The sequence below is a fragment of the Oryzias latipes genome, chromosome 20 (assembly GCF_053564925.1).
Source record: "Oryzias latipes strain Hd-rR chromosome 20, Olatipes_Hd-rR_3.1".
NCBI lineage: Eukaryota > Metazoa > Chordata > Actinopteri > Beloniformes > Adrianichthyidae > Oryzias > Oryzias latipes.
Window position 1 is genome coordinate 20,854,844 of NC_136256.1, and position 24,020 is coordinate 20,878,863.

General features: G+C 40.5%; 1 protein-coding gene across 2 annotated transcripts in view; it reads left to right on the forward strand.

Annotated features, from left to right (window-relative positions):
• Positions 1-24,020, forward strand: part of slco5a1 (solute carrier organic anion transporter family member 5A1) — a 39,141-nt gene that overhangs the window by 4,738 nt on the left and 10,383 nt on the right. For both annotated transcript variants that reach the window (XM_004081256.5, XM_078938538.1), the window contains 3 exons: positions 15,787-15,919; positions 16,005-16,222; positions 21,935-22,099. In XM_004081256.5, coding sequence (XP_004081304.1) covers positions 15,787-15,919; positions 16,005-16,222; positions 21,935-22,099 — 516 coding nt within the window. The remainder of the gene's footprint in view (positions 1-15,786; positions 15,920-16,004; positions 16,223-21,934; positions 22,100-24,020) is intronic.

Below are 24,020 nucleotides of genomic sequence, written 5' to 3' on the forward strand. Positions count from 1 at the left end.
GCAGAACCTTCTGACACTCTTCTGTCCTATTTGTGTTTTGAAATTATTATGCCCAACTACAAAAGTGACAGAGCCTCTGTTTGGGAAAAACGAGGAAAGAAGGCGGAGTCTTATGGAAGGCGAAGCTCCTAAATCCAGAGATTGCCTGAACAGCAGTCTTGTCTGCACTTAAGAGGAGCTGGCATGGCCTCATGGGGTGTGTTTTCTATGGACAAATTTAGCAGGAACAGTTGCTCGCAGTCCCTCCTCTGAAGTGTGTTTAATGTGAGCTCACTGCACACAGAGCAGGGAAAAGACAGCAAAACAGCTGCTTTACATTCAACCCTTTATCTTATTTGTGATTCAGGATGATCAGCCATGGCCCGAGTGTATCCCTATCTGTGCTCGCTCGCTCACTTTTGTGACATTGTTGGTCCTGGTGAGCAGATGCCACTCGTGCACACAGACGCCCTCTGATGGAGGGGTTCTGCCTCTTTAAGATGTATGTTGAGGGTACACACAAACAGAGCGGTCCTGGTTTAGGGGTTCATCGTCCTCCCTGCATTGGTAGTATCACGTGGCAGCAGGTGACCTTTTTGGCTGCAGCCTGCAGGGCTGGTGGCTCTGAATACCGCAGTTCTGAAACCATATAACCATGTGTGAGCGCTCTGTGACCGATTGTGTGTTACTGAGAGACAAGTAGGACCGATGGAGTGGGAGAACGCTTAGGTTGGTGTAGGAGTGTGTTTGGTTCTAGAGACAACAACAACTTGAGTGTAGGTGTTGCTCACTGGCTAATAACTGGTGGCTATTTTTCAGTTCCATGTTTTGACAGTGTGGGAAGGTTCCTGAGGAAATGCCAGGGGAGCTTTTTCTGATGGCAGGACTGCTATTGTTTCAGCTACGCAGGAAAGAAATGGAACATATTTTTCTTGAGGCTCTTGGGTTCATGTTTGTCCAACAAATCCTTCTTACCTCCTGGGTCTTGAGCTGAAATTCTAGTATTTATCAAAACACATAGTTAGGGAAGAGATATGATGTTCAGACCGATTGTGTTGTTACAACATTCTCCGGATGCATCCAAAGAGGCTGGCGGCATAGACTGAGCTATGCTAAATATGTTGACAAAATATTTCAGCACTAATTCAATAAGGTGGCAGAAGGTCACCAATGTGTTTGGGTTTAAGAAATCCCTCCCAGAGAATCTTTTTTAGTGACAACAGTACAGCTTAAAGATATGAGAAGAAAATCTGTTTTCTGAACCATGATATATAAGCTGTGATTTGAATGCACATCGGTGACAGCGGCATTCATGCTGAGCTGCTTACACAGGTTTCGGGGTGCCATATGCTGCCATCTGGAATTGCTGTATTCTTCAGGGAAGGCCTTGCTTGCGTCCGCAACATGATGCTAAATCCTTTTTTATGCTCATGTTGCAATAGCACGGATTTACTGTCAGGGTACTGAGCTGACCTGCAGACCAGGACTGTTATTCATCAAACACATAGTTGTTACATAAAGACCAATACGTGACCCTGTGGAAAAATCCAGACATTCTGTACTAAACAGAAAAGCACAAGTAGAGCTGTGACGGTGTGGGATTTTTTAAAACCGCGGTGATGAAGAAGTAGTGTGGCGGTTAACCCCCCCCCCCGGTGAACACAAAATCCCCCAGGGGCCGCGTCGCAAATGAATACAATTAATAATTAACGCAGTATTCTTTATTAACAAATAACAGTACTATCTAACTACTGTACGAACTATATAGGTGTTGTAGAATGTGAATGTGTGTCAGTGCGCTGCGTGTGTAGGAGGAAGGAGCGCTTGCGGCGCGAGAGTGAGTGAGAGCGCGCACAAGTGTGTTGGGGGTGGCGTTCATGTTCGGTGTTACGGAGTGAAGGAGAACAGTAATAATAGGTTTCCTCCCAGAAGAACGGTGATTGATTCTTTATTAAACCGCTCTGGAGTAGAGGTGTGACAGTGTGGGATTTTGATCACCACGGTGATGAAGCAGCAAGAGTAGCGATCCTCCGGCGGGCGGCCGCGACGCACACTCAAGAACGCACGCAGCTTGTAATGGAAATGAATACAATGGAAATCCCCCCAGAAGCCCTGGAAGTTTTAACACAGAACTCGCAGAAAAAGTAAATTATTAGCAAAGATGAATGCGTTTATTATAGTTCAAATCACGCACCATATACAGAACTGGCGGTGATGGAGTTATTGTCACACCCCTGAGCACAAGTTGGACATTTTTACCAAAACGGTCATCAGGTTTTGCATCTATTAGGGACATTTGGACAAAGTTTAATGTGAAACGTCAAATAAAAATTAAAGAAAAGGAATCTTCTTTGCATTCTAAATTCTTTAAAGTCCCACTCCAATGAAAGCGTTCCTAGTTGTCTTGTTATTATGATTATGGAAAAAACAACTTGTGTTGTTTTCTACAACATAGTTTAGAAAATTTGAAAATTCATCTCTTGTAGGCGGGACTGTCATTGCAAAGTAAGCCTCTCCCATTTCCCATCATCCATCTGTTTACACACTCTCCCACTTCCTTACAGCCGCTTATAGCCCCAACCTAACATTATCGGTACGATAAAAACGATGATCCATGGCTGAGCTATCCAGTCACACAGTTTTGAGCCAGATCCCAGCTCAGATGGGAAACAAAGGCGTCCATGGATCTGTCTGTCTGCACGTGAATGCATTGGAATGGAGCAATGGCTTATGGGTTGTAGCACCTACTTCACTGCTTCAAGCTTTTTTCAAATGCTCCTGATACACAACAATTTGAATAAAGAAATACTCAGAATTCGTTTTAATCTCAATTTTCTTCATTTTCTCCATCATCAGAAAAAGGCAATGGAGTGGGTCTTTAATTGGGGAATACGATAATTTGAAATTCATTTCTTTTAAAAAGGAAAATTCCTCTTATTCCTCTGCCTGAGTGTTCCCTGGTTTTCCTTGTACAGGTTGAACACTCTCCTCTAATTACATCTGTGAGCAGAGCTATGGCCTCCCTATGCCTCTGAAGTGACCTGCTGTCTGATATCACCGCTTGTTTTTGTTTCAGCGGAGCAGCATGCATCCTGCAGTGCTGGAGAACATCGGCACAGGAGAGTCTGTTCTCTGAGTGACTAAGCTGTGGTGGATTTCAGCAAATCAGACTCACACCAACTCTGTATTTAGATGTGCTGAAAGGAGACATCGGGGACATTTGTATCAAGTTACATTATTCATTCTTTCCCTTTTTGTACCTTTAGAGTGATAGTGGGCAAGTTTTTATTTTTTTGGTTTATGCCAAAAAGAATTCTTCCTCTCTATGCCTTCTGGACATTCGGATTTTCTTGCTCAGATAACTTGCTAGTCAGGGAGATTTGCTTGAGGTAGAAGTGTTAATGGCATTTACATAACTGCAAAACACAGAACGGAGGGAGAAAGCAGTGATCTTTAGACTAAGATGGTGTTTTTTTCATGCTGTCAACCCTCTTCCCCGCAGAAACTAACCATTCCTCACAAAGTGAAAGGTTTGTGTTATTTAAGGGCATTTTTGTGAACTAGGTGACCTGTTCAGATAACTTTATCCTCCCCTCAGAGAGATGCTTGTTCCCCCTCTGTCCTTCAGCTGTTCTACTGTGCTTTGCTGCACATTTCAGTCCCATCTGTGTTGAGCTTTCTGGAGGCGCAGGAGCCCACTCTTGAGCGAGATGGATGACTCCAGACATTTTTTTTGACCTCACCCCCGTGGAATCAGTGTTGCGCACAAAGTCGAGCGCACACGGAAGTTGTGGAAAGTAATGCGATGTGACTAAAAACGTAGCCTGACAGGCGGAGCGATGGGGTTCAGTCTCTAGGCTCGTCCTCGACTCCCACGGCGCTTCGCCAGGCTTTATCTTTGCCATTAGATGCAGAATTAAGCTGGTTGTGTGTTATGTAATGAGACATAATAAGCTAAATTGTGACTGTGATACAGCTCACTGAAGAGCGGGTTTTGACAAGAGTTGCCTGCAACAGAGTTTGCTCATTACTGAGAGAGGAGGCGTGGATAGAAGGATGCCTTTTGCTTTTATTCAAACATTCTGCGTCCAATTATTTTTCGTAACTCTGCTGCACTAATGCTCGTTTTTCAGGCCTTTGTTTTGCTTGTTTCTACTCTTTCGTGTTGCTGGTTTTTCTTAGTGCAGAGAGGGAGTGGAAAAGAGCAGCTGTTGAGAGCTGGTGCAGCGCTGGCGTGGAGAATCGGGGTTGGTGACGGCGCACGCACCTGCGCTTGTGGTCTGTGCAAAATATTGGCGTGGTGAGAATAAGTGCATTGTGTTTCACATCTTAGTTTTTCCTGAAAGTTTCAACATGTGCACCTGCACTTGGTTAGAGCTCAGAGTTTCTGGCGCAAATGTTTTCCAGTACATCCACAGATAACCAGTATTAGTTTGTGGAGCAAAAAAAAAGGTTCATGTTTTATAATATAACAATAAATCATTTAAATTCTTTCTTTAAAAGCTGTGAACTCGACTTGTAGCATGGCAAAACTGAGCAGTTGACTGCACATGCTCAGTCAGACTTTGCATATTTCAGAGTTCCTCTTTCAGAATGCACATTTCTTAAAAAGGCTTTGATTTTTTTAAATGAGCAGTTTTCTAATGTGGTGGCTGTCATAGTAGACACTTAGAGTTGAATAAATCACTTGTTGAACGAGAAAATAGAATTTAAGATAATTGAATCTTACATTATGTGTGGTATTCACTCAGACATTCCAAATTTGTTGAAATGGGAGCTCTATATTGGATAAGTACTGATTAAATTACATTTAAATAAAAAGCAAAAAAAAAAATGATTACAAATACCCCAGGGTGTAAAAATAGCAAACCTATATCTTTGTGTGAGTGTACAGCAAATCAACTTTATCGTGCAGAAAAAAAGCAAGATAGAAAAATAGCAAAAGCATTTCTCCTCCTTTCTAATACCAAACAGCAGAGAACTCTATCTAATAAACTTGATTTCACATCTGCTTACACATTTACACTAAACCATTCAGGTTTTACGGGAGAAATGTTTTTTTTAATCTAGTCAGCATATTTTTAAATGGGCTTCTATCATAAATATGATTCATTTTTCAAACATTAATAATAAACATGCAACTGTTCACCAAAACATACATTTCAAAACGCCCATCAGATTAAAATAGTGTGGCTAATTATCTTGAACACAGGGGTTAATGATGAGCATTCAAAGCTGTGCAACAGCTGTTGTAATGGAGATGTTTGCACCCAGAATGTTATATTCTCGATTGAAATCAAGGGGGCGTGGCTTTAGCGCCATGCGCCAGATCGCTGTGGCATGCTGTCACGGAGAGCAGCTGAAAAGCTGAAGGTGTTTTGAAGAAGTGACACTGAATCCTCCAGCTCGTTGTTGGAACCGAGTCACTCACGTGGCTCATCAAAGATAATTTATCTCTACTGATGGCCCAGATGCTTCATTCATGCTCACCCTCTCAAACCAGCCGGTTTCTTTACAGCAAGAAGAGGGGGGTTCAGTAAAGCCCCCTGCAATACCCTGCATGTTCCACTGCATATCAATCATCAATGTGCCAACAGATCCGGTCTCACCTCGAAAGACCTTTGCAAATTGTATTTGTTTGGTTGATCTTGTAAATCTGACTAATCCCAACCTAGAATAGCAGTTGTTGACTTAACAGCTCAGCCTTGAAAGGAGTTTAAGGAAACCCTGCCAATGAACCTTTCTGACTGACTGACTGACTGACTGACTGGTAGCTTTCACTTTTTGAGTGCTTTACACCATTTTCCAGACTATCATGCGGACTTAGTTTTGTTTGAACAAACAAAAATAACAAGGATAATTTTTATTAGAAAGACAGATTAGCTGTAAAATCCACTAAAGATGATGGATTAGGCGATTGAGTAAAAGGATTTACTAAATGTGGCAGCGTGTGAAAGAGCCAGCAGACAGTGGTTTAAAGCCAGAGAGGCTGTGTGTTGGGATGGCTCTCCATCATGGAGTCATTGGAGAAGATGTTTGCAAATCTCCACCAGGATACCAAAAGAATTTTAAACAGATCATTTCCCTACATGCACGTACACTCTTTTTAAAAGTGGTTTGTCCAAATGATACTGATGCATTTGGATGTTTGCTGCTCGGATCAGCAGGCAGCTGAAGTGTGGCCGGCCACGCTTCGTGGCAGGGTTCTTTCTCCATCAGTTCCCTCTGGATTTGTTGACTTTTGGAGGCTGTTCTTTGCATTTTTTTTTCTTTGCTCTCGCAGCCTTCAGATCCGAGGATGGATTCTGGTAGATCAGCACCGCCACATTTTCCATCTTCTGCTGTCAGTGCAAATCTAGAGGCCTTACTCAAGCAAAAGAAATCAGCAGAATGTGTTCTTTTTAGTCTTAGAAATGTGACGCCCCGTTAATGCACACCACAAGAAAAGCCAGGCGCTGGTTCAGTTCCCCATGGAACGGATCTGCGTGCTACAAAATCTTTTTTTCCATGTTTGATAGCTGAGCTGTTAGTTCAGCAGTTAAATTTGTTCTTGCACATTTTAAGTCTTTTTGGGGCGGCATCTTGCTGACTGACTACAGTACCTCAGGTTTTTCTTGCAGCGAAGAGCTGCTAAATATAGAAGAAAACCCTCACGCTCTAGGTTCCCCCTTTTCCTAAATATTTGATTTAGCAAAGTGAATGTGGGCAACCCCCTGCATAGAAAAGCATTGCAGCCTGTATGAAAAATTCATGAATGTGCTGTTTGGATTTTTCCAGTGCGACAATAAAGATTCGTGCAGATAATTTCTGCCACGATTTAGCTTTGGTTTGAAACAGAATATGAGGAATCCTCCCATGATGTATTTACAGCTTTTTCCCACCACCTTGTCTCCAGCAGCAGTGCACTACATCACCACATCACCTCTAACACTGAGAAGGTCAAAGTTTGCTGTACAGGAATACAAGTGGGCCCTAGATGCTGACCATACCCTTATAGCTCCTTATGACTTATCACGTCTTTGATTAAGGGCTTTAACTTGTTCTGCATGGGGGTAAGCGGCACAAAAACCCAATGTGTGGCCAGCTTTGATGTTCATAGAAAGTTTAATGATGACTTTGCTCTGAACCCGTAGCCGATTGTTCCGGCTCTATAAGGATAACGTTTCTTTACTGTTCTTAATCCCTTGAAATCTTTCACTGCTAAGAGGGATCTAAAAGGTCTCTTAGACCTACATGATCTGTTAACGATCTGTTAGAGCCCTCTTCTTGGTGGAGCATTTGCTTTGAGTCAGCTTTTGATATATTTTAAAATATTTCTTTTTTTTTTAATTATGATTATGCCATTTTTAGACAAAAATAACAAACAGCCTATTTTCTACGTCAAAAATCTGATTTTTTGTCAACAGCGTTTGTTTTGTCTGCTCCAGATTTTCTATGATTTAATTAAAGAAACAAACATGCTAAAACACCAAAAAGAGTGAACCGATCTATAATAAAATTCTGTGCACAGATAATAGTTTTTATTAACTTACTTCAGGTATTTTTTTCCATTCTTCAGTTTAACTGAAATATATACGTGTCCCCCCCCCCCGCACGGCCCAAGCAATGCCTCCCCACTTCCTGTCTCCTGATCTCCATCTCTGTTTTGTTTCTTTTGGAGGCAGTGGTGAATCTGATTCATCCTAATCTCAATCCAAGAGCATCAACGGTGCTGCAGGAAAAAACAAACAAACTGCATTTTAGTCTCAAAGCTTGGTTCTCACAAAGACGACACCTGAAAAACCAACTTGGAGAATTCAAAGCTTTGATTGTGTTGAAAGTGACCTTTTGCTGTTTGCATTTGTGCGTCAGGCTGCAGCCGCGGTGCACGGCCTTTGGGCAAAACTGTAAGGTTAGGACTTGTGAGAAGACACTGCCTTGTCAGCAAGTTGTCACAACAATGCCATCATTCCACTATTTCATTGTCTTTTATTCTTCCTCTTGTCCGTCGAGTGCAGAAGGTCACATGACTGCACTGATCCCCAAAACACAGGGGGCGGCTGTGCTCTCTCTGACGGCGCCAGCGGCACAGATCATTTATCATCTGGAGCCGTCACCTGCGGTTACACTTTCCAAAGGGCTCCGGGCATCCGACTGAATCCTACAGCGAACACGTGCTGACATCCTACTTAAAGATGGTTTTATTGAATGAATCAGAAAGGCTCATTCACTTTGCTATAGTGTTGGCGTGAAAATGGATTACTGCACAGCAAAGTGAACGGGCGATGTGATGAATAATGCAGCATAAATCACAATGCCTTCAGTTTTGTGTAATGCTGAGGAGAAAATGTGATTACACAACCCACACTTTTTTTAGTAGTTCTATAGCTCCTTTGTAAAGAACTGCAGACAAAAGCAGGGTCTTTTAGTTGTTGCTTTCTTTATATTAGAAGTCTAAACTGTGTGTATATATTGAATGATTAAAGATTTGTCCAGATGACACATAACATTTGTTTGAGCTGTTTTAAAGCCCTTATTTAAGCTTCATAGTTGTCTTTCTTCAAATAAACATTTAGCCTAAGACTGATTGGAAAATGCCCAGTTTTGGGGCAGACAACTCAAAAGACTGCAGCTATAACCACAATCTCAAATATAGCATTAAATGATTATTTCAATTCACAGTTGATGTGATTGGATATTAAATCCAACCACAACATTAAAAAAGAAAAAGTTGGAAGCAGACTTAACGCTTACTTCTGTGTAGAGTTGGTTTATTTCAGTCTGGAGTTGATTAGAATTATGTACGGTAACAAGCCACCCAGCAGTTACCTGGTAATCTGGCCTGGCTCCGGTTAATTTCTTTAATTTAAATTTGTCTCAGACTAAAGCCAAAGTGTTGCCCTTTGGTCTTAACTCAGTCAAAACATGTCGTGTTTAGAAATGCGTTTGAACATTTGCATTTTAATTGACTTTAGGGGTGCCTGCAGTTAAAAAAGCTACAGATAAGGCATTGCAGTTGGATGTATGTGCAGTCATAGTTTTGGAAGATACCAACAGCAGGGGATTTATGTGGGCTTCTCAGTAAGTGTGCTCTTTCAGTTATTGGATATGGTGAAACTTAATAGTGCAACAAAGTATAGCATCTGGAACAATGTAAACATATGTATTTTTCATCACAAGACATACCTTAAACATTTAAAGATTTTGCAGGTTTTTTGCTTAAAAAACAGAGTTTCCTTTAAAAAAATGATCATTATAGTTAGTGCATTACAACACTTTAAAATGTATATTGAATATCTCAACTTTACAGTCAATTTACAGATTGTTTAGGTAGTGCTGGCTCAATAGGTTTTATGTTAATTGACATAATCTGTGGTGAATGTTTGGATATTTTTGCTGATCCTCTAAAGACCCAATCCTATGAAAATTGTGTTTTTATTATGTTTAACATGTTCTAGCATTTTTGTCATGATGGAGGACATATGTGAAGTAATTTAAGATTAAAACTACATTTCTGAATGTTTTTTTATTCAATCGTGATGGATCGGAAAAAATACTGACTCCAAAATCTCTCCATTGTGATGTAGAAACTGAAATGGGAGGGTCAAAGTCTCTCTGCTCCTCTTCATTTTGATGCATCCACTTGCAGACAAATGGATAAACATTTTCGTAATCCTCAGCCGAGCTGCCATCTGGCTTAAGACTGTACGGCTGGATAGCTCTGATATTGCTCGCCATTTTTTGTTGCATCGCTAATGTTAGCTTTGGGTTGCAAGGGGCTGTAAGCTAGCGGGAGAGAGTGTAAACAAAGGGATGATGGGATATCAGGGGAGACTTACTTCCACAGCTACAGCCTTGCCCGCAACTCAGTATCTTCTCAGTAGTTTCTGATGATCTCCCGCCGCTCTGCAGAAACTATGGCCGAATCCGAACTCTTCCCCTATGGCTTCTTCCTACCTCTACATTAAGCCCTCCAAACTGAGAGTTATGGAAAAATAATGTCTTCAGTTTTGGACGTTACTCCCACTCGATGATGTCATCAATAGTCGCTGGTCAGCTACATTAGCGTGGAGCTGCTAGTGCTCGGAAACACATAAAAACATCGGTCTTATAACTTTAAAAAGGCTATGCTAAAAAAAAAGGCATTTACATTAAAATGTAAACTTCTGTGCATCAGAGCACACCCACATGATGAAATGTGTCCTATCTTCTGCATCACAGCACAATTCGGAAAACTCGGCATCCCTCCGCCGCGAGGGTTAGCCCTTAAAACAACTATTTCGGACAACCCCATCCCTCCAAATGCCCCCACAATTGGAGAGGTAGGGAGAAGCTGAAGGAGTAGGGGAAGAATTTGGATTCAGCCTAAATCCTAGAAAACAACACAGGTTTTATGATTTGGGTTAAAAGAGGGATAATCATAATTAAGAGATTACTGGGAATCCCTTCACAATAGATCAAAATATGATTGGAGTGGGACTAAATGTTTTCTAGATGATTGTTTTGTTAGATGGTACATCCTCTTTATGGTTTTTTCTTTAGTTGTTTCACTTTTTAAACTCAAAATCCATGTTATAGCCACATTCTGCTGTATTTCTGATTTCAATATATTTTAATATTAGGATATTTTGTGAAAGGATTACTTTCAATGAAAACAAACATAAAAAACTTTATCAACAGATTTTCTTGGAGTGGGTAAAAAGAAAAGTCTAGTATTTTTTGAAGTCCAGCCAAAAAGTAGAAAAGCATTACCCGTACATTGTGATTGTAGCTAAAAGAGGACGTTAAGTGCGTTTTGGACCAAGAGACTCTTTGTACTCGCATTGGTTTCAGCAGATGTGAAAAGGCCGTTTGGGCAGGAATCCGCAATGTGCTTATTTGAATTTTACCTTCAACCTTTTAACTTGTTGTCCTCCAACATGTCATGTCTGTTTCCTTTTTCTTATTCTATTTCTTGCCTAAGTAATCATATCAACTCATGTATCTGTATCTTCATGATACTCAATGTGCCTCTTGGTCGGCTTCTGCCTCGTCTGCTTTGGTTGTCTGGCCGAGTCTTACGGGTCAGAGGGGAAGAGAACAAAAGGTCAGCTGAAGTGGATGGGGGGGCACTAGCACAGCTTTGTTGTTATGCAGCTTGAAATCCATTGTCAGGCAAGAAGAGAGTTCCAGAAGCAGCTTGCCAGCTGCAAAAAAACATCCAAAAAACAGCAACAGACACAGTGGTTTTGTGCTGTAAAGACGTCACGAGCAGAACCACATGTGTCTGTCAGTTCTGCCTTCATTTTTCTGCCTCCTTGCCATTTTCTCTGACATGCTCACTGGGTTGGGTGCAGCTCTAGAGTGTGTAGGAGGGAAGGTAGAGACAACAGAGCCGTCCTGGTCCCTGAAGGTTAGATATAAGAGGGATGTTGCTGAGCAAGTGCAATTTCTCTGTTCCATTCCTGGATCAGTCACCACAGGCTGTAGGTCCTGTCTTGTTGTTTTCTTTTCTGATATTTCTTTGGTCCTGTCACATCTGGGTTTCTTTGCTTTCTGCCCCTTTTTCATATTATTACTCAAAACTCAAAATACAATATTCACCCTCACAGACACCATCACATTTATCCCCTAAGTTCTAGTCTTTAGTTTTCACATTTTACAGGGACTTGCATTATGGATAGAAGTGACCGACTAATGATGGTCCTTTGACCAATTGCTCTGAATTGAGCCCAGTTGTAATCAACCTTTCAGCTCTTTGGTTGTAGCCCATCCTGGTCAAATATGTCATCAAATCGCAATTGGGAAATGGGGCGGAAGGGAACGTGTTGCATCTAACCTCAGATATCTATTTGGGAAAAACTGGCACTCCCCTCTATAAGCAGGTTTAAAAAATATCATAGATGTTGTTGTTTTTTCATATCTGGGTTTGGTATATCTGAAGATACTTAAATAAATGGAGATAATTCATTCTCTAAGACGCGGAGAACAGAAGCTAGTCTTTCCTTCAAACATGGGGGGTGGGGGGTTATTTTACATGGGTAAAAAGACGAGGAACAGAGGAAGAGGCAAGAGAAGAGTCCTCACTCTCGATTGGATATATGGCTTCCTGAGCACTTCAGCGGGCGTGTCGAGTCTGATGAGGGGTTTTCTCTTTGTGTTGTTGCAATTGGATCATGTAACTTCCTGTGTTCTGATTTGTTGGATCTTTTTTTTTTTCTATTCCTGCAATATCTTGGTTAGCAATAACAAAACCAACTCTTTCTGGTTTAAAACTACATTAGCAATATTTACTGGGCCAGGCTTCTGATTGAAGGTCGAGGACTTTAAAAAAACGGCGATTGGAGGCTTTGCTGCAACCTTGGAGAAAAGGTCAGTGTGACCTAAGCCTGTATGCCTCTGGGGCATTAAATAGGGCAAGGCCAGTTTAATTAGTAGCGAGTTAGGGGCACAAGACACAAACATGAAATGCAAAACTCAATTTTTAAACGGAAATGTTTGTGATTGCTCTGGTGATGTTTTCCTCCTTTTCATTGGGGGATTTTGTTCCTATACCGAATGAGTCATGTGACCAAACATTGAAAACAGTAATCGGCATCAACAGTGGAGGAAAAATAAACATAATCATTTCTTTTTTACAGTTTCCTCCTGAGTTAGGATCCTTCCGTGCAGGATAACCACAGAGAACATGAATCACTTCAACATATTAAAAGTTGGATGATCAGCCATAAATATGATTTACAATCTTCCACAGTACAAAAAAAAAAACAAGAACAGCAAGCCAATAATTCCTATGGAGAGCCTCTGATCCATCACTCACAGGCCTGTAGAAAGCCATAAAACGCTTGTAATGTGCTGTCCTTCACATGCTGCTGGTGAAGGTCTATGGTGTAATTCAAGGAAGCCCAAGGGCGCCATGGCTTCCTCATTGGCATGCACCCCCGCAGCCCAGTGACGTCTACCATCCACAGCATGTTTTAGGAGTTTGTGGAGCTGCTGTGCCAACATGTTACTTAATTCGGTTGCCCTGATCCGGCCGTACGCAGATCTTCCTTCATCCCAACCTGCAGATCTTAAACTATGCCTGCTCTGTGCCAAGTGGGAAGGATAAAGCATTCGGTAAGCCATGGTTTATAACCCCCTTTGTCCTCCAATGGAGCAGAACAGTGTTAACTTGAAGGATGGACCAGCAAGAATCAGTTGCACAATCACCCATAGGACTGAAATATATCTGTGGAGCGTTCAGGACAGTCGAAAGGACCACATTTGTTCATCAATTATGCATTTTAAAGTAGGATTCTGGTGACTTATGAAGCCAAAGAGCTAAGAAGGAAAACATGTATTAAGTGACACATCCAATTACAGGAAATGTAATGGTTAAAGTTGCAGCAGTTCCATTCTTATAAGCAGCCCTCATATAATAATATCCATCTTTGGATTTTAAGCTGTCAGACTGCTATGAAAACTTCAGAGAAATCACATTTTGACATCGTTCTCCCACTTTCAGTAAATAATTTGTATCAACACTGTATTTTAATTAAATCTAATGTTTAAAATTAGTCTGACCTTTGCTGCTAATTAAACTCGAATTAAAAACACCCAATAAAAGAGCAGTTATTCTGAGTGCATGCTGCATTTCACAGACTCTGAAAACACTCACTAAATCCACTTTTCGCTTTCGACACTGTTGTCCATCATTTTCTGCAGGATTTGTTTCTTCTGGTTAAACATTTCTCCCATCTCATTTGTATTTATGTGATGCATGTCACAAGCGTTTGTTGCTTATGCTCAATCTTTTGTGAGCGATTTCTAATTTCAATTCTGCAAAAATAGGGAAAGACCTCCTGCTGTCCTTGCCAGCTGTAATTTATTGTTTATCCTCCCTGGGTGGTAATATCCTGCTTTATTGTGTGAACGGTGTGACTGATGGAGGGAATTGACTCTCCGGGAAGCAGGAAATGAAAAACGGTGAAAGGAGTTGAAAAGATGAAATATGATATATGGGGGAGAAAAAAAGAGATGTAAAGAAGGGAAGAAAAACAGCTTCGATGCTGATAAAAAAAGAAAAAAGAATTCCTGTGTGAGTGTGCGTAGGTATATATGGGAATGGTGCTCCAGCAGATTTGCTGGTAGAGTGGAAATCCAGATGCTCCCCTGAGATTTAGGCTCATACTTGACGAGTTTGCACTGCCCATTCTTCATTCTTTACTGTTCACTGCATGCTAGTTTAGCCCAAGTTTAAATGTGTGATCAAACCCTTCATGCACCGATCGGTTTGTTTGTTTTTATGCTGAGAAGAATTTTTTTTTTAAAGACCCACTCATGTCTTTGGTGTTTTTCTCATGATGAAGGTCAAGTATAAACAAATTCCATTCCATTTCTGCGTATTTCTTTATTCAAATCGCTGTGAATGAGGAGCAGACATTAAAATGCTGTTGGGAAAAGCTTGTAGCTGTGGCGTAGAAGCTACAACAGCAAGCAACAAGCTCCCTGCTCCGCTTCATGCTGATGCCTCCACCTGCAGACAAATAGATCCATATGTGTGTTCATTTCCTTGTCTGTGCTGGCATGTGGCTCCAAACTGTACGGCTGGGAAGGTCTGATATTGCTCGGGGTTGTGAGAGGCTCTAAGCTACATAAATAGATGCTTGATGGAAAGGGGGGCGGGGTTCCTCTGCGCCAACGATTTGGCCCATAACTCAGAGGCGCATTTCTAATAAACTACTGCCGCTCTGCAGAAACTGTGTCCTAAAAAAACAGATTTTGCCGTCAAACTGTATAGCCATAATTAAAAGACCACTGGAAATGCTTTTTCAATAGATTGAAAATTGATCCGAGTGGGACATTAAATGGTTTTAAGGTAACTTTACAATGACAGCCAGATTTTGAATGGGATATCCATTTTATAAGAGGTGAGTGTGCTCACACCCCTCTTCTGTAACATCTGTAAGGATGTCCGTTTGGTCCAGGGAGAGTTTAGACAATTGAGCGCTGGATCAAGCAGCCGCTGCCCAACAGAGCCTGTGCGACAAACGTCAGCGCGTACGTTTACACTCTGTCTTCAGCACTGCCCTTAAAAAAGAATAAGAAAAAAAAAAGTTTTGAAATAGTCTATCAGGGTTTTGTGTAGATGTGGGAGGCGAGTGCCAGAAGCATGTAGTGGTTTGCAGCTATTTTGAAAGTAAAAATAAAAGTGCAGAAAGTCTGAGTGGGTGTGGAGTCACACAAACGTTGGGAACTGCACAGACGCACAAACATGAAATAAGCAGAAAGCGCTAATCCGTCTCAACAGTCGCACAAGTTCACACACAAGCGCACACGCACTCCCAGCTTGCAGCAATGTTCCAGGTGTAATTATAGAAAGCTTGACCCCGCCGGTTCTGACTGGTAAATGATGTTGAATTGCAGCTCAGTTGGATTTTAACGTGGGATTTTTCCACTTGTCTAACTTTAATGAGTTTTCCCCTCCCCTTGAGGCCAAGTGATGGAAATGAGGCTCACTCAAGTGATGGTCAAAGAATCCACCTGCACTGATGCTAGCTGGCGTGTCCCCCTCCCGGGTCAGCCAGTGACCTCTGGTACTTCCACTGGTGATGGAATATGAACTGGAAAGGGGGCGGTCCCCCTGCTCTTATGGCAGGTGATTTGGGTCATTAGAGATCAGAGGTAATGAATGAAAGCCTTTTCACAGTTGGTTGACTTGCTTACAGTTGCTTGCAGTGGGTCATAGGAGCAGCAGGGTTGAAATTAGAAAATGTTTAAGGCTGGAGGTAAATTTAGGGCCTTTTTAAAACTATCTGTAGTATGGAAAAGTTTGAACAATTTGTGAATTTTCTCTGTTTCTTTTAGCCATAATGTATGTGATGGGAGCCTTAGGGCCTGCAGTTGGGTACCTGTTAGGAGGCGTCCTCATCGGCTTCTACGTCGACCCCAAAACTATGGTGAACATCGAACAAAACGACCCGCGCTTTGTTGGCAACTGGTAAATATGGACATGCACCCTTACTCCTGCACCTATCTTGACATTGGCTTCACATATTTATTCTGTTTCTGTTTTTTTTTCCCAGGTGGAGTGGATTCCTTCTGTGTTCCGTCGCCATGCTTCTGGTCATCGTCCCCATGTTCGCTTTTCCCAAAAAGCTGCCTCCACGCCACAAAAAGAGGAAGAAGAAAAAAATTGGCTCGCCAGGCGATGTGTCCAGCGATGATGAAGTGATGAAGGAAAAATCTGGTAGCAATGGCAAAAACGTGACGTCCTCCATGGGCTTTGGGAAGGATATCAAAGGTGAGATGCAGATAAAGGCCGCTTTTTTGAGGTGTTATGTAATTTTACTGCTGGCTACCTCATACAAACACCCCTTTATCCAGTTAATAAACAGGATTAGTAGTGCTATTCAATTAAGGCGACATCTTTAGGATCTCTTTTTAAGGAGCAGTTTGGTTATATTTGAATCAAAATGACAAACAAATACAATTTAAAAAAGGCTCCTCAAATTATGTGCAAAAAAAAACAAATATATGAACATTTTCTAGTTTTGGTGTAAAGTATCTTTTTATTTGCTTATCTGGATTGAGGAAGATGAGTTTCTGCTGATGTTAGTTACCAGTTTTCGATAAATCTAAGCAATATACGTCAGTTTAATGAAGAAAGCCTTATAACAGAGTAAAACAAGCTACAGAAGCTACAGGCCTCACTAATCCTGTCAATTGTTAAAGTACACGCCAGGACGGTTGAAGGAAGCCTGAGCAAGTGCGGTTTGTTTAAGGCAGCTGCCAGGATAAAGCCTCCTCTGCCACAAAAAACATGTAAGCAAGACAAATCTGTACAAGAATTTTAGAGTGGTTTTAGTGGATAAACTAAAGAACAATTTTTTTTCTTACTTTATATTTTAGCAGACACTAAGTGCTCGTTGTCAAGCACGCCAACATGTGTTTAAACCATAACAAATTATGCAATTATTTTCAAATTTCCTTAAGGTAAAGGATCTAAACAACACTGCAATAAAAGAAAGACATTTTTTGATGAATTTGTAATTATGTTTAACATATTTACTTGGAGGGGAAAACACACAACTAACTATACATTTGAGTTTTAAGCTGCTAAGTCAGCACAACTTGAAACAAAACCTTATGGTGAGAACTATGTAGAAAAGAAAATGATGGTTGTGTCTCGTCCTTTATTTTCTGATTTTGTTAAATAGAAGAGACTGAGAAAATGAAACAGAAATAGACTTGTGTTGGTTGTTGATGAGGATGCTAAAACAGACAGCTGGTTATAATGCAGTGACGGTGTCTCCAATGGCCTTTTTGTGTTTACCATCCTGCCTAATCAACCACAAAAAGATCTATTCCTACAAAACCTGCAAAAGCTTAAGGCCTCTTGATACACAGAGAATATCCCTGCAGGCAGTAGTCCTGACTGAAATTTAAATATTCATGCTTATTCAATACTTCTATCCATCCATCTTCTGAACCTCCTGTATCCCTTTTGGACTCACAGGGTTGCTGGGGCCAACCCAGCTACTGTTGGGCGAAGGCAGGGTACACCCTGAACAAGTCACCAGTTTGTTGGATGGCCACACACTCACAACGGGACAATTTAAAATAATAAAAAAAAAATGAAGCATGAATTTGGACTGTGGGAGGAAGCTGGAGTATAAAAAATATGGGGAGAACATGCAAACTCCACACAGGTCCCAGCTGGGATTCTAACCAGGTGCAGCCCAGACTTGACGTTTTGTTGCAAAATATTCCATATTTTATATTCCATTAGAAGTGTTGCTTTGTTCATGTGCTTTTAGTTTTTGGTTTCTAATTTGTTAAAAAAAATCTGACACTTTACTGAAAGTTTTGGATTTCCTTATGATTTCATAATAAAAATAGGCCCATAAGGAAAGCGTTTATAGTTAATATGCATAACTTTTTCATTTGGACAAATTAAGAGAATATGTCATAAGAAAGTGTGCATTTTTTAAAACTTCTGCCCTCGAACCATATATTTGAGTAATCTCCCAGTGCAGCGCTGTCCTTTTTCCTTTTCCAGTTTCCTTTTACCTTCGTCACATTTGTTCTTGATTCCATTTCTCTTTTAAATGAGCTCACAGGGGACTTCCATCACATTTCTGCACACAACAGATGACAGACTGCAGCAGGGCTCTCATGTTTGCCATAACACCATTTAATACTTGCAAAACCAAAACAGTGTTCAGCTTGGATGCAGGATCATAAATTAGTCTGAGCACACGCCGTGCTGAAAATCGTGTTTTGTCTTGGAGACGCATGCATCAGAAACGGCATCGCTCCTTCGGATCAGTGCTCACTCAGCTATGTTCTGTTTGTTCCAGCCGGATGTTTTGAGCTTTTGTGCAATCTACGGTCAGATTGGCAGAGTCCGCCACTGCAGCGCGTAGATATGGAGCGAATTTCAGCACTGTACACATCCTTCAATTGCCATTTGTGTTTTTCCTTTTATTCAAATTCAGCATCTTCTGGGAATATTTTCCCGCGCTGAAGTCACAGGGAGCTTCTTTTTTTGCCCTTCAGATGACAACAAACGCTGAAAATTGCTAACGGCGAATGCTTTCATTACTGCGCGTTAGAGGGACCAGCTTTTGATTGTGGACCTTGGTGTGCTGTTGTGTGAAAGCAGTTTGCCTTGAAAGATTTGAAGGCAGCGGAAAATGACTGCTGACGTTGTGTAATAACCAGGTTTCAATAAGTGATTAATTACCTGACAGGATTAGGAATGCAGATGCAGTGTTTTTTCAGCTGGTATTTCTTTCCAGTCAGCATTTACTCCACACCACTCCAGACAAACGAAACGCTGACTTTGAACCTGAAGTTTTTTGTTCGCTGGCATTTAATACACATTTGAGTTTCTTTTTTGTTCCTTTTATTGTCATTCATTTCACCAGTTACCCAATTTAATACACTTCTGTGCAGTAAATATCACCATTTAAAGTGCCTTAAGAAAGTAGAAATAATGTCTTATTTGCAATTGGCTGAGAGGAGGTAACTGTGGAGGAAAAAGTAAGTGGAAACCCTATGCCTTCCTGTTTGAAGCAGGTTTAAAAATGAAAATAATAATAAAAATAACAATATTGAGGCTTGATCTGTTAACTATGCAGCCACAAGCTGCAAGCAAGTCAATTCCCATTCATACAGTGTAAACCAGCCCTACTCTATGACTATAATTAATATAGCTACAGCTTGGTTTTAAACATTTTTTTCAACTGTGGTTGGATTCATTATTTCATATCTGACAACTGTATCAGGAGAGAATTTTTGTTGAGTTTGGTGACATTTAATAAGATAGATGAATGTATCTTCATACAAAACTGTAAATGACATGATCACATGGCATATCAATAGGTTGGTCCATTTCTGAGAAACCACTGGGAAAAGTAATCATTGCATCAATTTGGACCCAACTTTCAGCTGCTAATATTAACTCACCTTTAAGTGGATTAAGGACCAACTTTGCTAAAAATTGTGTTTTGGGTGTTTTTAACATGTTCTGGTGCCATTCTTCTGACGATGGAGGACATTTATGTAGAAAATGAAGCTCACAGTTCCATTTTTGAGTATTTATTTATTCATATAGTTGTGAAACAGATCAGAATCAGAATCTTTTTTTTTTTTACAGGAGCAGGACAAGGAGCAGACAAATAGATGCAGTTTCAAAAACATCATATTTTGGAGTTAAAAAATACGCTGGGGGTGCCACAAACTCTCTGCTCCCAGCTCTCAGCAATGGCGAGGGGTAGAGGGGCAGGATTGCAATGTACCAACGGTCACACTCACAGTTCACTGGCGAATTTCTAATGAACTACTACTGCTCTGCAGAAGCTATATCCTTGATTTAGCCTAAAAACAGCATATGGTAATTATAATTAAAAGACCACTGGGAACACTTACGATGGAATTGGCTCTTTAAAACGATTTAGTTTGAGACAGTTGGAGACTTTTGAGCAGCCTCCTCTCAAAAATAATTGATCTCTGTAAGCAGGAAAAACTACATTTTGGGGATAACCTTCTGGACAATACAGTTGTGAGTCATAAACAGTAATACAAGTTTGATGAGCACAATAAGGCTGCATTCTTGATAAGGGGGAAAGCAGCTGCTTTTAGACGCCAGAAGGACTCGGCCATCTGCTCCATCGCCTTCAGATAAGATTATAGAGCAGCTCTGAGATGAAATAATTAGTGTCACTGGTTTAACTCCTGCTTTTGATCTGGGATCACCCTCAAACGGCTTTAAATATTTCTCCACCTACAACAACATAGGCTGAACCGGTGCTGGCACGGCTGTTCACAGTGTCATGCTGCTAGATTGGCCAGCCTAATAACCCCCCACCCCCTAGCCACAATGAAAGGCAATAATAAATGACTTTTCATTCCTCTGGCTTTTCTTTGTTGTTTTTGTTCGTTAGCACATGATGGTCCCATGACTGCAAAACCAACCGTTTTTTTAAGCCTCCTTTAAAGATGCTCTTATAGGATTTCCTTTTTTGTTTCTCCCATTAAATTACATCATTTGAAACTTCTTTATATATTCACAGTGATTATATTGAAAAGCTTTAAAATAGGTGAAAGTGGTCTTTTCTTTTCTCTTAACTCTAGTTTTCTGAACAGCTTCAACATCTGTTAGTGTTTTTTGCAGCGTCAAACATTCCTATAAAGAAGCACTTCATGAATGTCATTGTGCTGATGTTGGTGCAAAGGCTTTAGTGTAACTCCAGAGGTAGGAGTGAGTTTAAAAAAAAAATTCATATCATTTAAATGAAACCTCATGAGAAAAATGCAACCAGAACATGTTTGAAAACACCAAAAACACCATTTTCATTGGAGTGGGTCTCTAAATAAGCAATTAAATATATTTCATCCTAAATATTTCAACTGAACTGAAAAAAGACATCTCTGCATTTTTGGTCACAATCAGAATCCTGGTTGTGTTTTTTCTGTTTTATAACATCAGGCTAGCTTCACTTGTCTGCTTTGGTTCAATCTTAGACTTGGTTTGTGTGTTTTTTTTTTATTACAGTTGAGCATTTACTGTATCTCAAGCTTTCTGATATAATATTTAAACGTTGGTAAAAATGCACAATTGGTATTCAGGTCTGCATATTTTATGTAACTGAGTAAATTCTAAATGTTTATCAATTGTGAAGACACTGTCAAGACCACCAAAGCAGAACAGTTTTGAGGGATTTGTGTGGGAAAGAATTTCAAGGACGGCATAACATCATCGAGACGAAACCCAAATTCTTGAAACGCTGACTTGCAATCAGCACCAGCTTTGGGTCACACTATTGAATCCCAGGCTTTAGGTTATAGTTGATGTCTTGTAGAGGTGGTGCGTTATGGGAAATGGTTGTTTATTTCGGTTGCCAATGCTTGACAAAAACCCTTCTGGCCCTCTGAAAACAACTGTAAGAAGCAGAGTCCCAAAAGCAGCGGTTTGTTTTTATAAATCAGACTTCAGGGATCATTTAAAGCACTTGCTTGTACTTCAGCCGGTGCAGAACAAGACGCTGCTGCAAAAGTCGGAGAGGGTTAAATCTACCCGGCGGCAGGAAAGCAAACGATGTCAGATTATGTGACTTTAAATGACAGAGCATGAGGGCATCACGGTGACCGCATCTTATAGACTCTGCCTTCAAGCACCTTCACCCTTTTTAATACAATATAAGGACGGTGGTGTGGAGGCTCAGTGTTCAGCACAAATGCAAATAATTTGTTGTTTTGTTGTATTTTTTCCTACAATATCAAATGGAATCTATTAATACAGGCAGGCAAATTAAGAAGAAAATGAGCTTAACAAGCTACGATGCATATTATTTTTAGCTACTGCGCAAAATGAGAATAAAAGCCAATACAATGAGATATGGATGTGTGCATGACTTTGCATTTTGTTCCACAATTTGTGTTTAATGTCTTAAATTAAGTGCACTTTATGCAGGTTGGATGGTAACAGTGTTCTCCATCTTGTTTTTAGACCTTCCTAAGGCTGCTCTGAGGATCCTCAGCAACATGACCTTCCTGTTCGTCAGCCTGTCCTACACAGCTGAGTGTGCCATCGTCACAGCTTTCATCACCTTCATTCCCAAGTTTATTGAATCACAGTTTGGCATCCCTGCATCCAAGGCCAGCATATACACAGGCAAGTTTGTGCATTTAAACTGGCCATAGCAGAATGAAAACATACTAAAAACCAACCAAATAATAATTAGATAGTGTAGCTACCTGTACATTTTGTAATACCTAAAAACCATCAGGATCCTTAGTCAACTTTGGGCATTAAGCGCTATTGCTTTACAGCAATGCAGGTCGTGCTGGAGCTGCCTGTGAAGGAGTGCAGTCCCAGTCCCCTGTGGGCTGTCATCAAGGATGAGTGGGAGCCTGTGATGAAGGGGATTCTGCAGTGTGGTTAGAATAATAGCAGCTGTCTGTAAAAAGAGCTGAGCTCAATGGTTACGGGGTTATCAAGGCTCTAAATTGCTTCTAAATATTTTAGTATCTCAAAATGATAAAATAGTAAACAAGCAAACAAGCTGTTCATTTCTATCTTGGTTTATCTGACTAAACCCAGAGACACTCATTCTGAACGTATGTGAGTCTAAAACCCACATTTGTTTGTTGAGTGAATCACACGTACAGAATAGTGGAATGAGTCACGCTAGAGTTCATTCTCTGACGAGCTTTCATCAGACGAACACACTCAACATTTCTCCTGACCGCAGAAAACAATCTTTAGTGAACCTGGTCTTTTAAAGAGGCCATTGCTTTAAATCTAGGGTACAATTAAAAAGGTGCAAAGAAATTAGGGGTTTGAGTGAAGTAGCAAAATCCAGTAACACCTTAGGCATTTGTGCTTCATGTGCCATGTGGGACGCAGACAGACCCTCAGTAATCCTTCATCTGTGTCTGAGCCAGAATTGTTAATTCACAGATAATCTGTCAGCAGGACCAATTAAAACTCTAGTAGTGCCTTTTAAAGGTTATTTGTTTTTAAAAAAAAAATATGTACCAATGTGACTCTTTCAAGCTACAAAACAAAAAACAAAAAAAAAAAGAAGTGCTCACTAAGGCATTGCTCAATTTTCCTGCCTGTTGCCAGGATACAAAGGCCATGTGCATGTGTGTGCAGTTGCCATGACTACAAAAACGCCTTGTTTCTGGAATATGAGGATTTGAAAAAGAGAGACTGCTCTTGATGGGACTTGTGCTTCTTGGGAGAAGGAGGTGGATGGACTTTATTAAATACGAAACCACTTTTATTTTACTCTATATCTGCATGGAGGCACAAGTTCTCATTTAAAAAAAGCAAACTCAAAATGAATCTTTTGGCATCCATAAGTCAAACTATATGGGTTTAATTAAAGTCAGTCTTGTAAGACTCAAGTGTTTAAAGTCCTGCGTTAAATCTCCAGTCTTTAGTTACCATTGAGTGTCTGAATTAGTACCTTTTTGTCACAAATGATCATTTAAAACAACAGAGGAACCTCTACATGAATACAACATGACACTCAGATGAAGGAAATGTTGGTTTTATTATTGGGAATGTCCTGAAAGTAACTTATAAAAATGCAATTCAATTCAGTTTTATTTATATAGCCAAATATTACAACACAGTTGTCTCAATGGGCTTCAGTAATTGTACAAGACATAGAATCAGTTATAAAATAAGACTAAGCCAAACTGTGCATCCCTGCCCTTAGACCCTCCTTCTCTGTAAGGAAAAACTCCTTAAAAAACTGATTCCAGGAAGAAAAAGAAGAAATCTCAGGGATATAAGAAGCAGGGATCCTCCCCTAAAGACGGACAGGTGATGTACCAGGACTGTTGAAGACGAATTAGCTTGTCTAACTCTACAACAACATGTTTGAAAAATGAATACACACAAGTCCCAAAGTTCACACTGAAGTCTTACGTTTTAGAAAAGCTTTAAGCAAAGACCTAAATCTTTTCTTCCTTGTGTTAAGTGCTCTCTAAATCTTCCATCTGTGAATATTGTTCACTCCTATGAGGGCATGGATGCATAAAGTTAGCATTGCTCAGTGAATGAGTTCCAGTAATGCTAC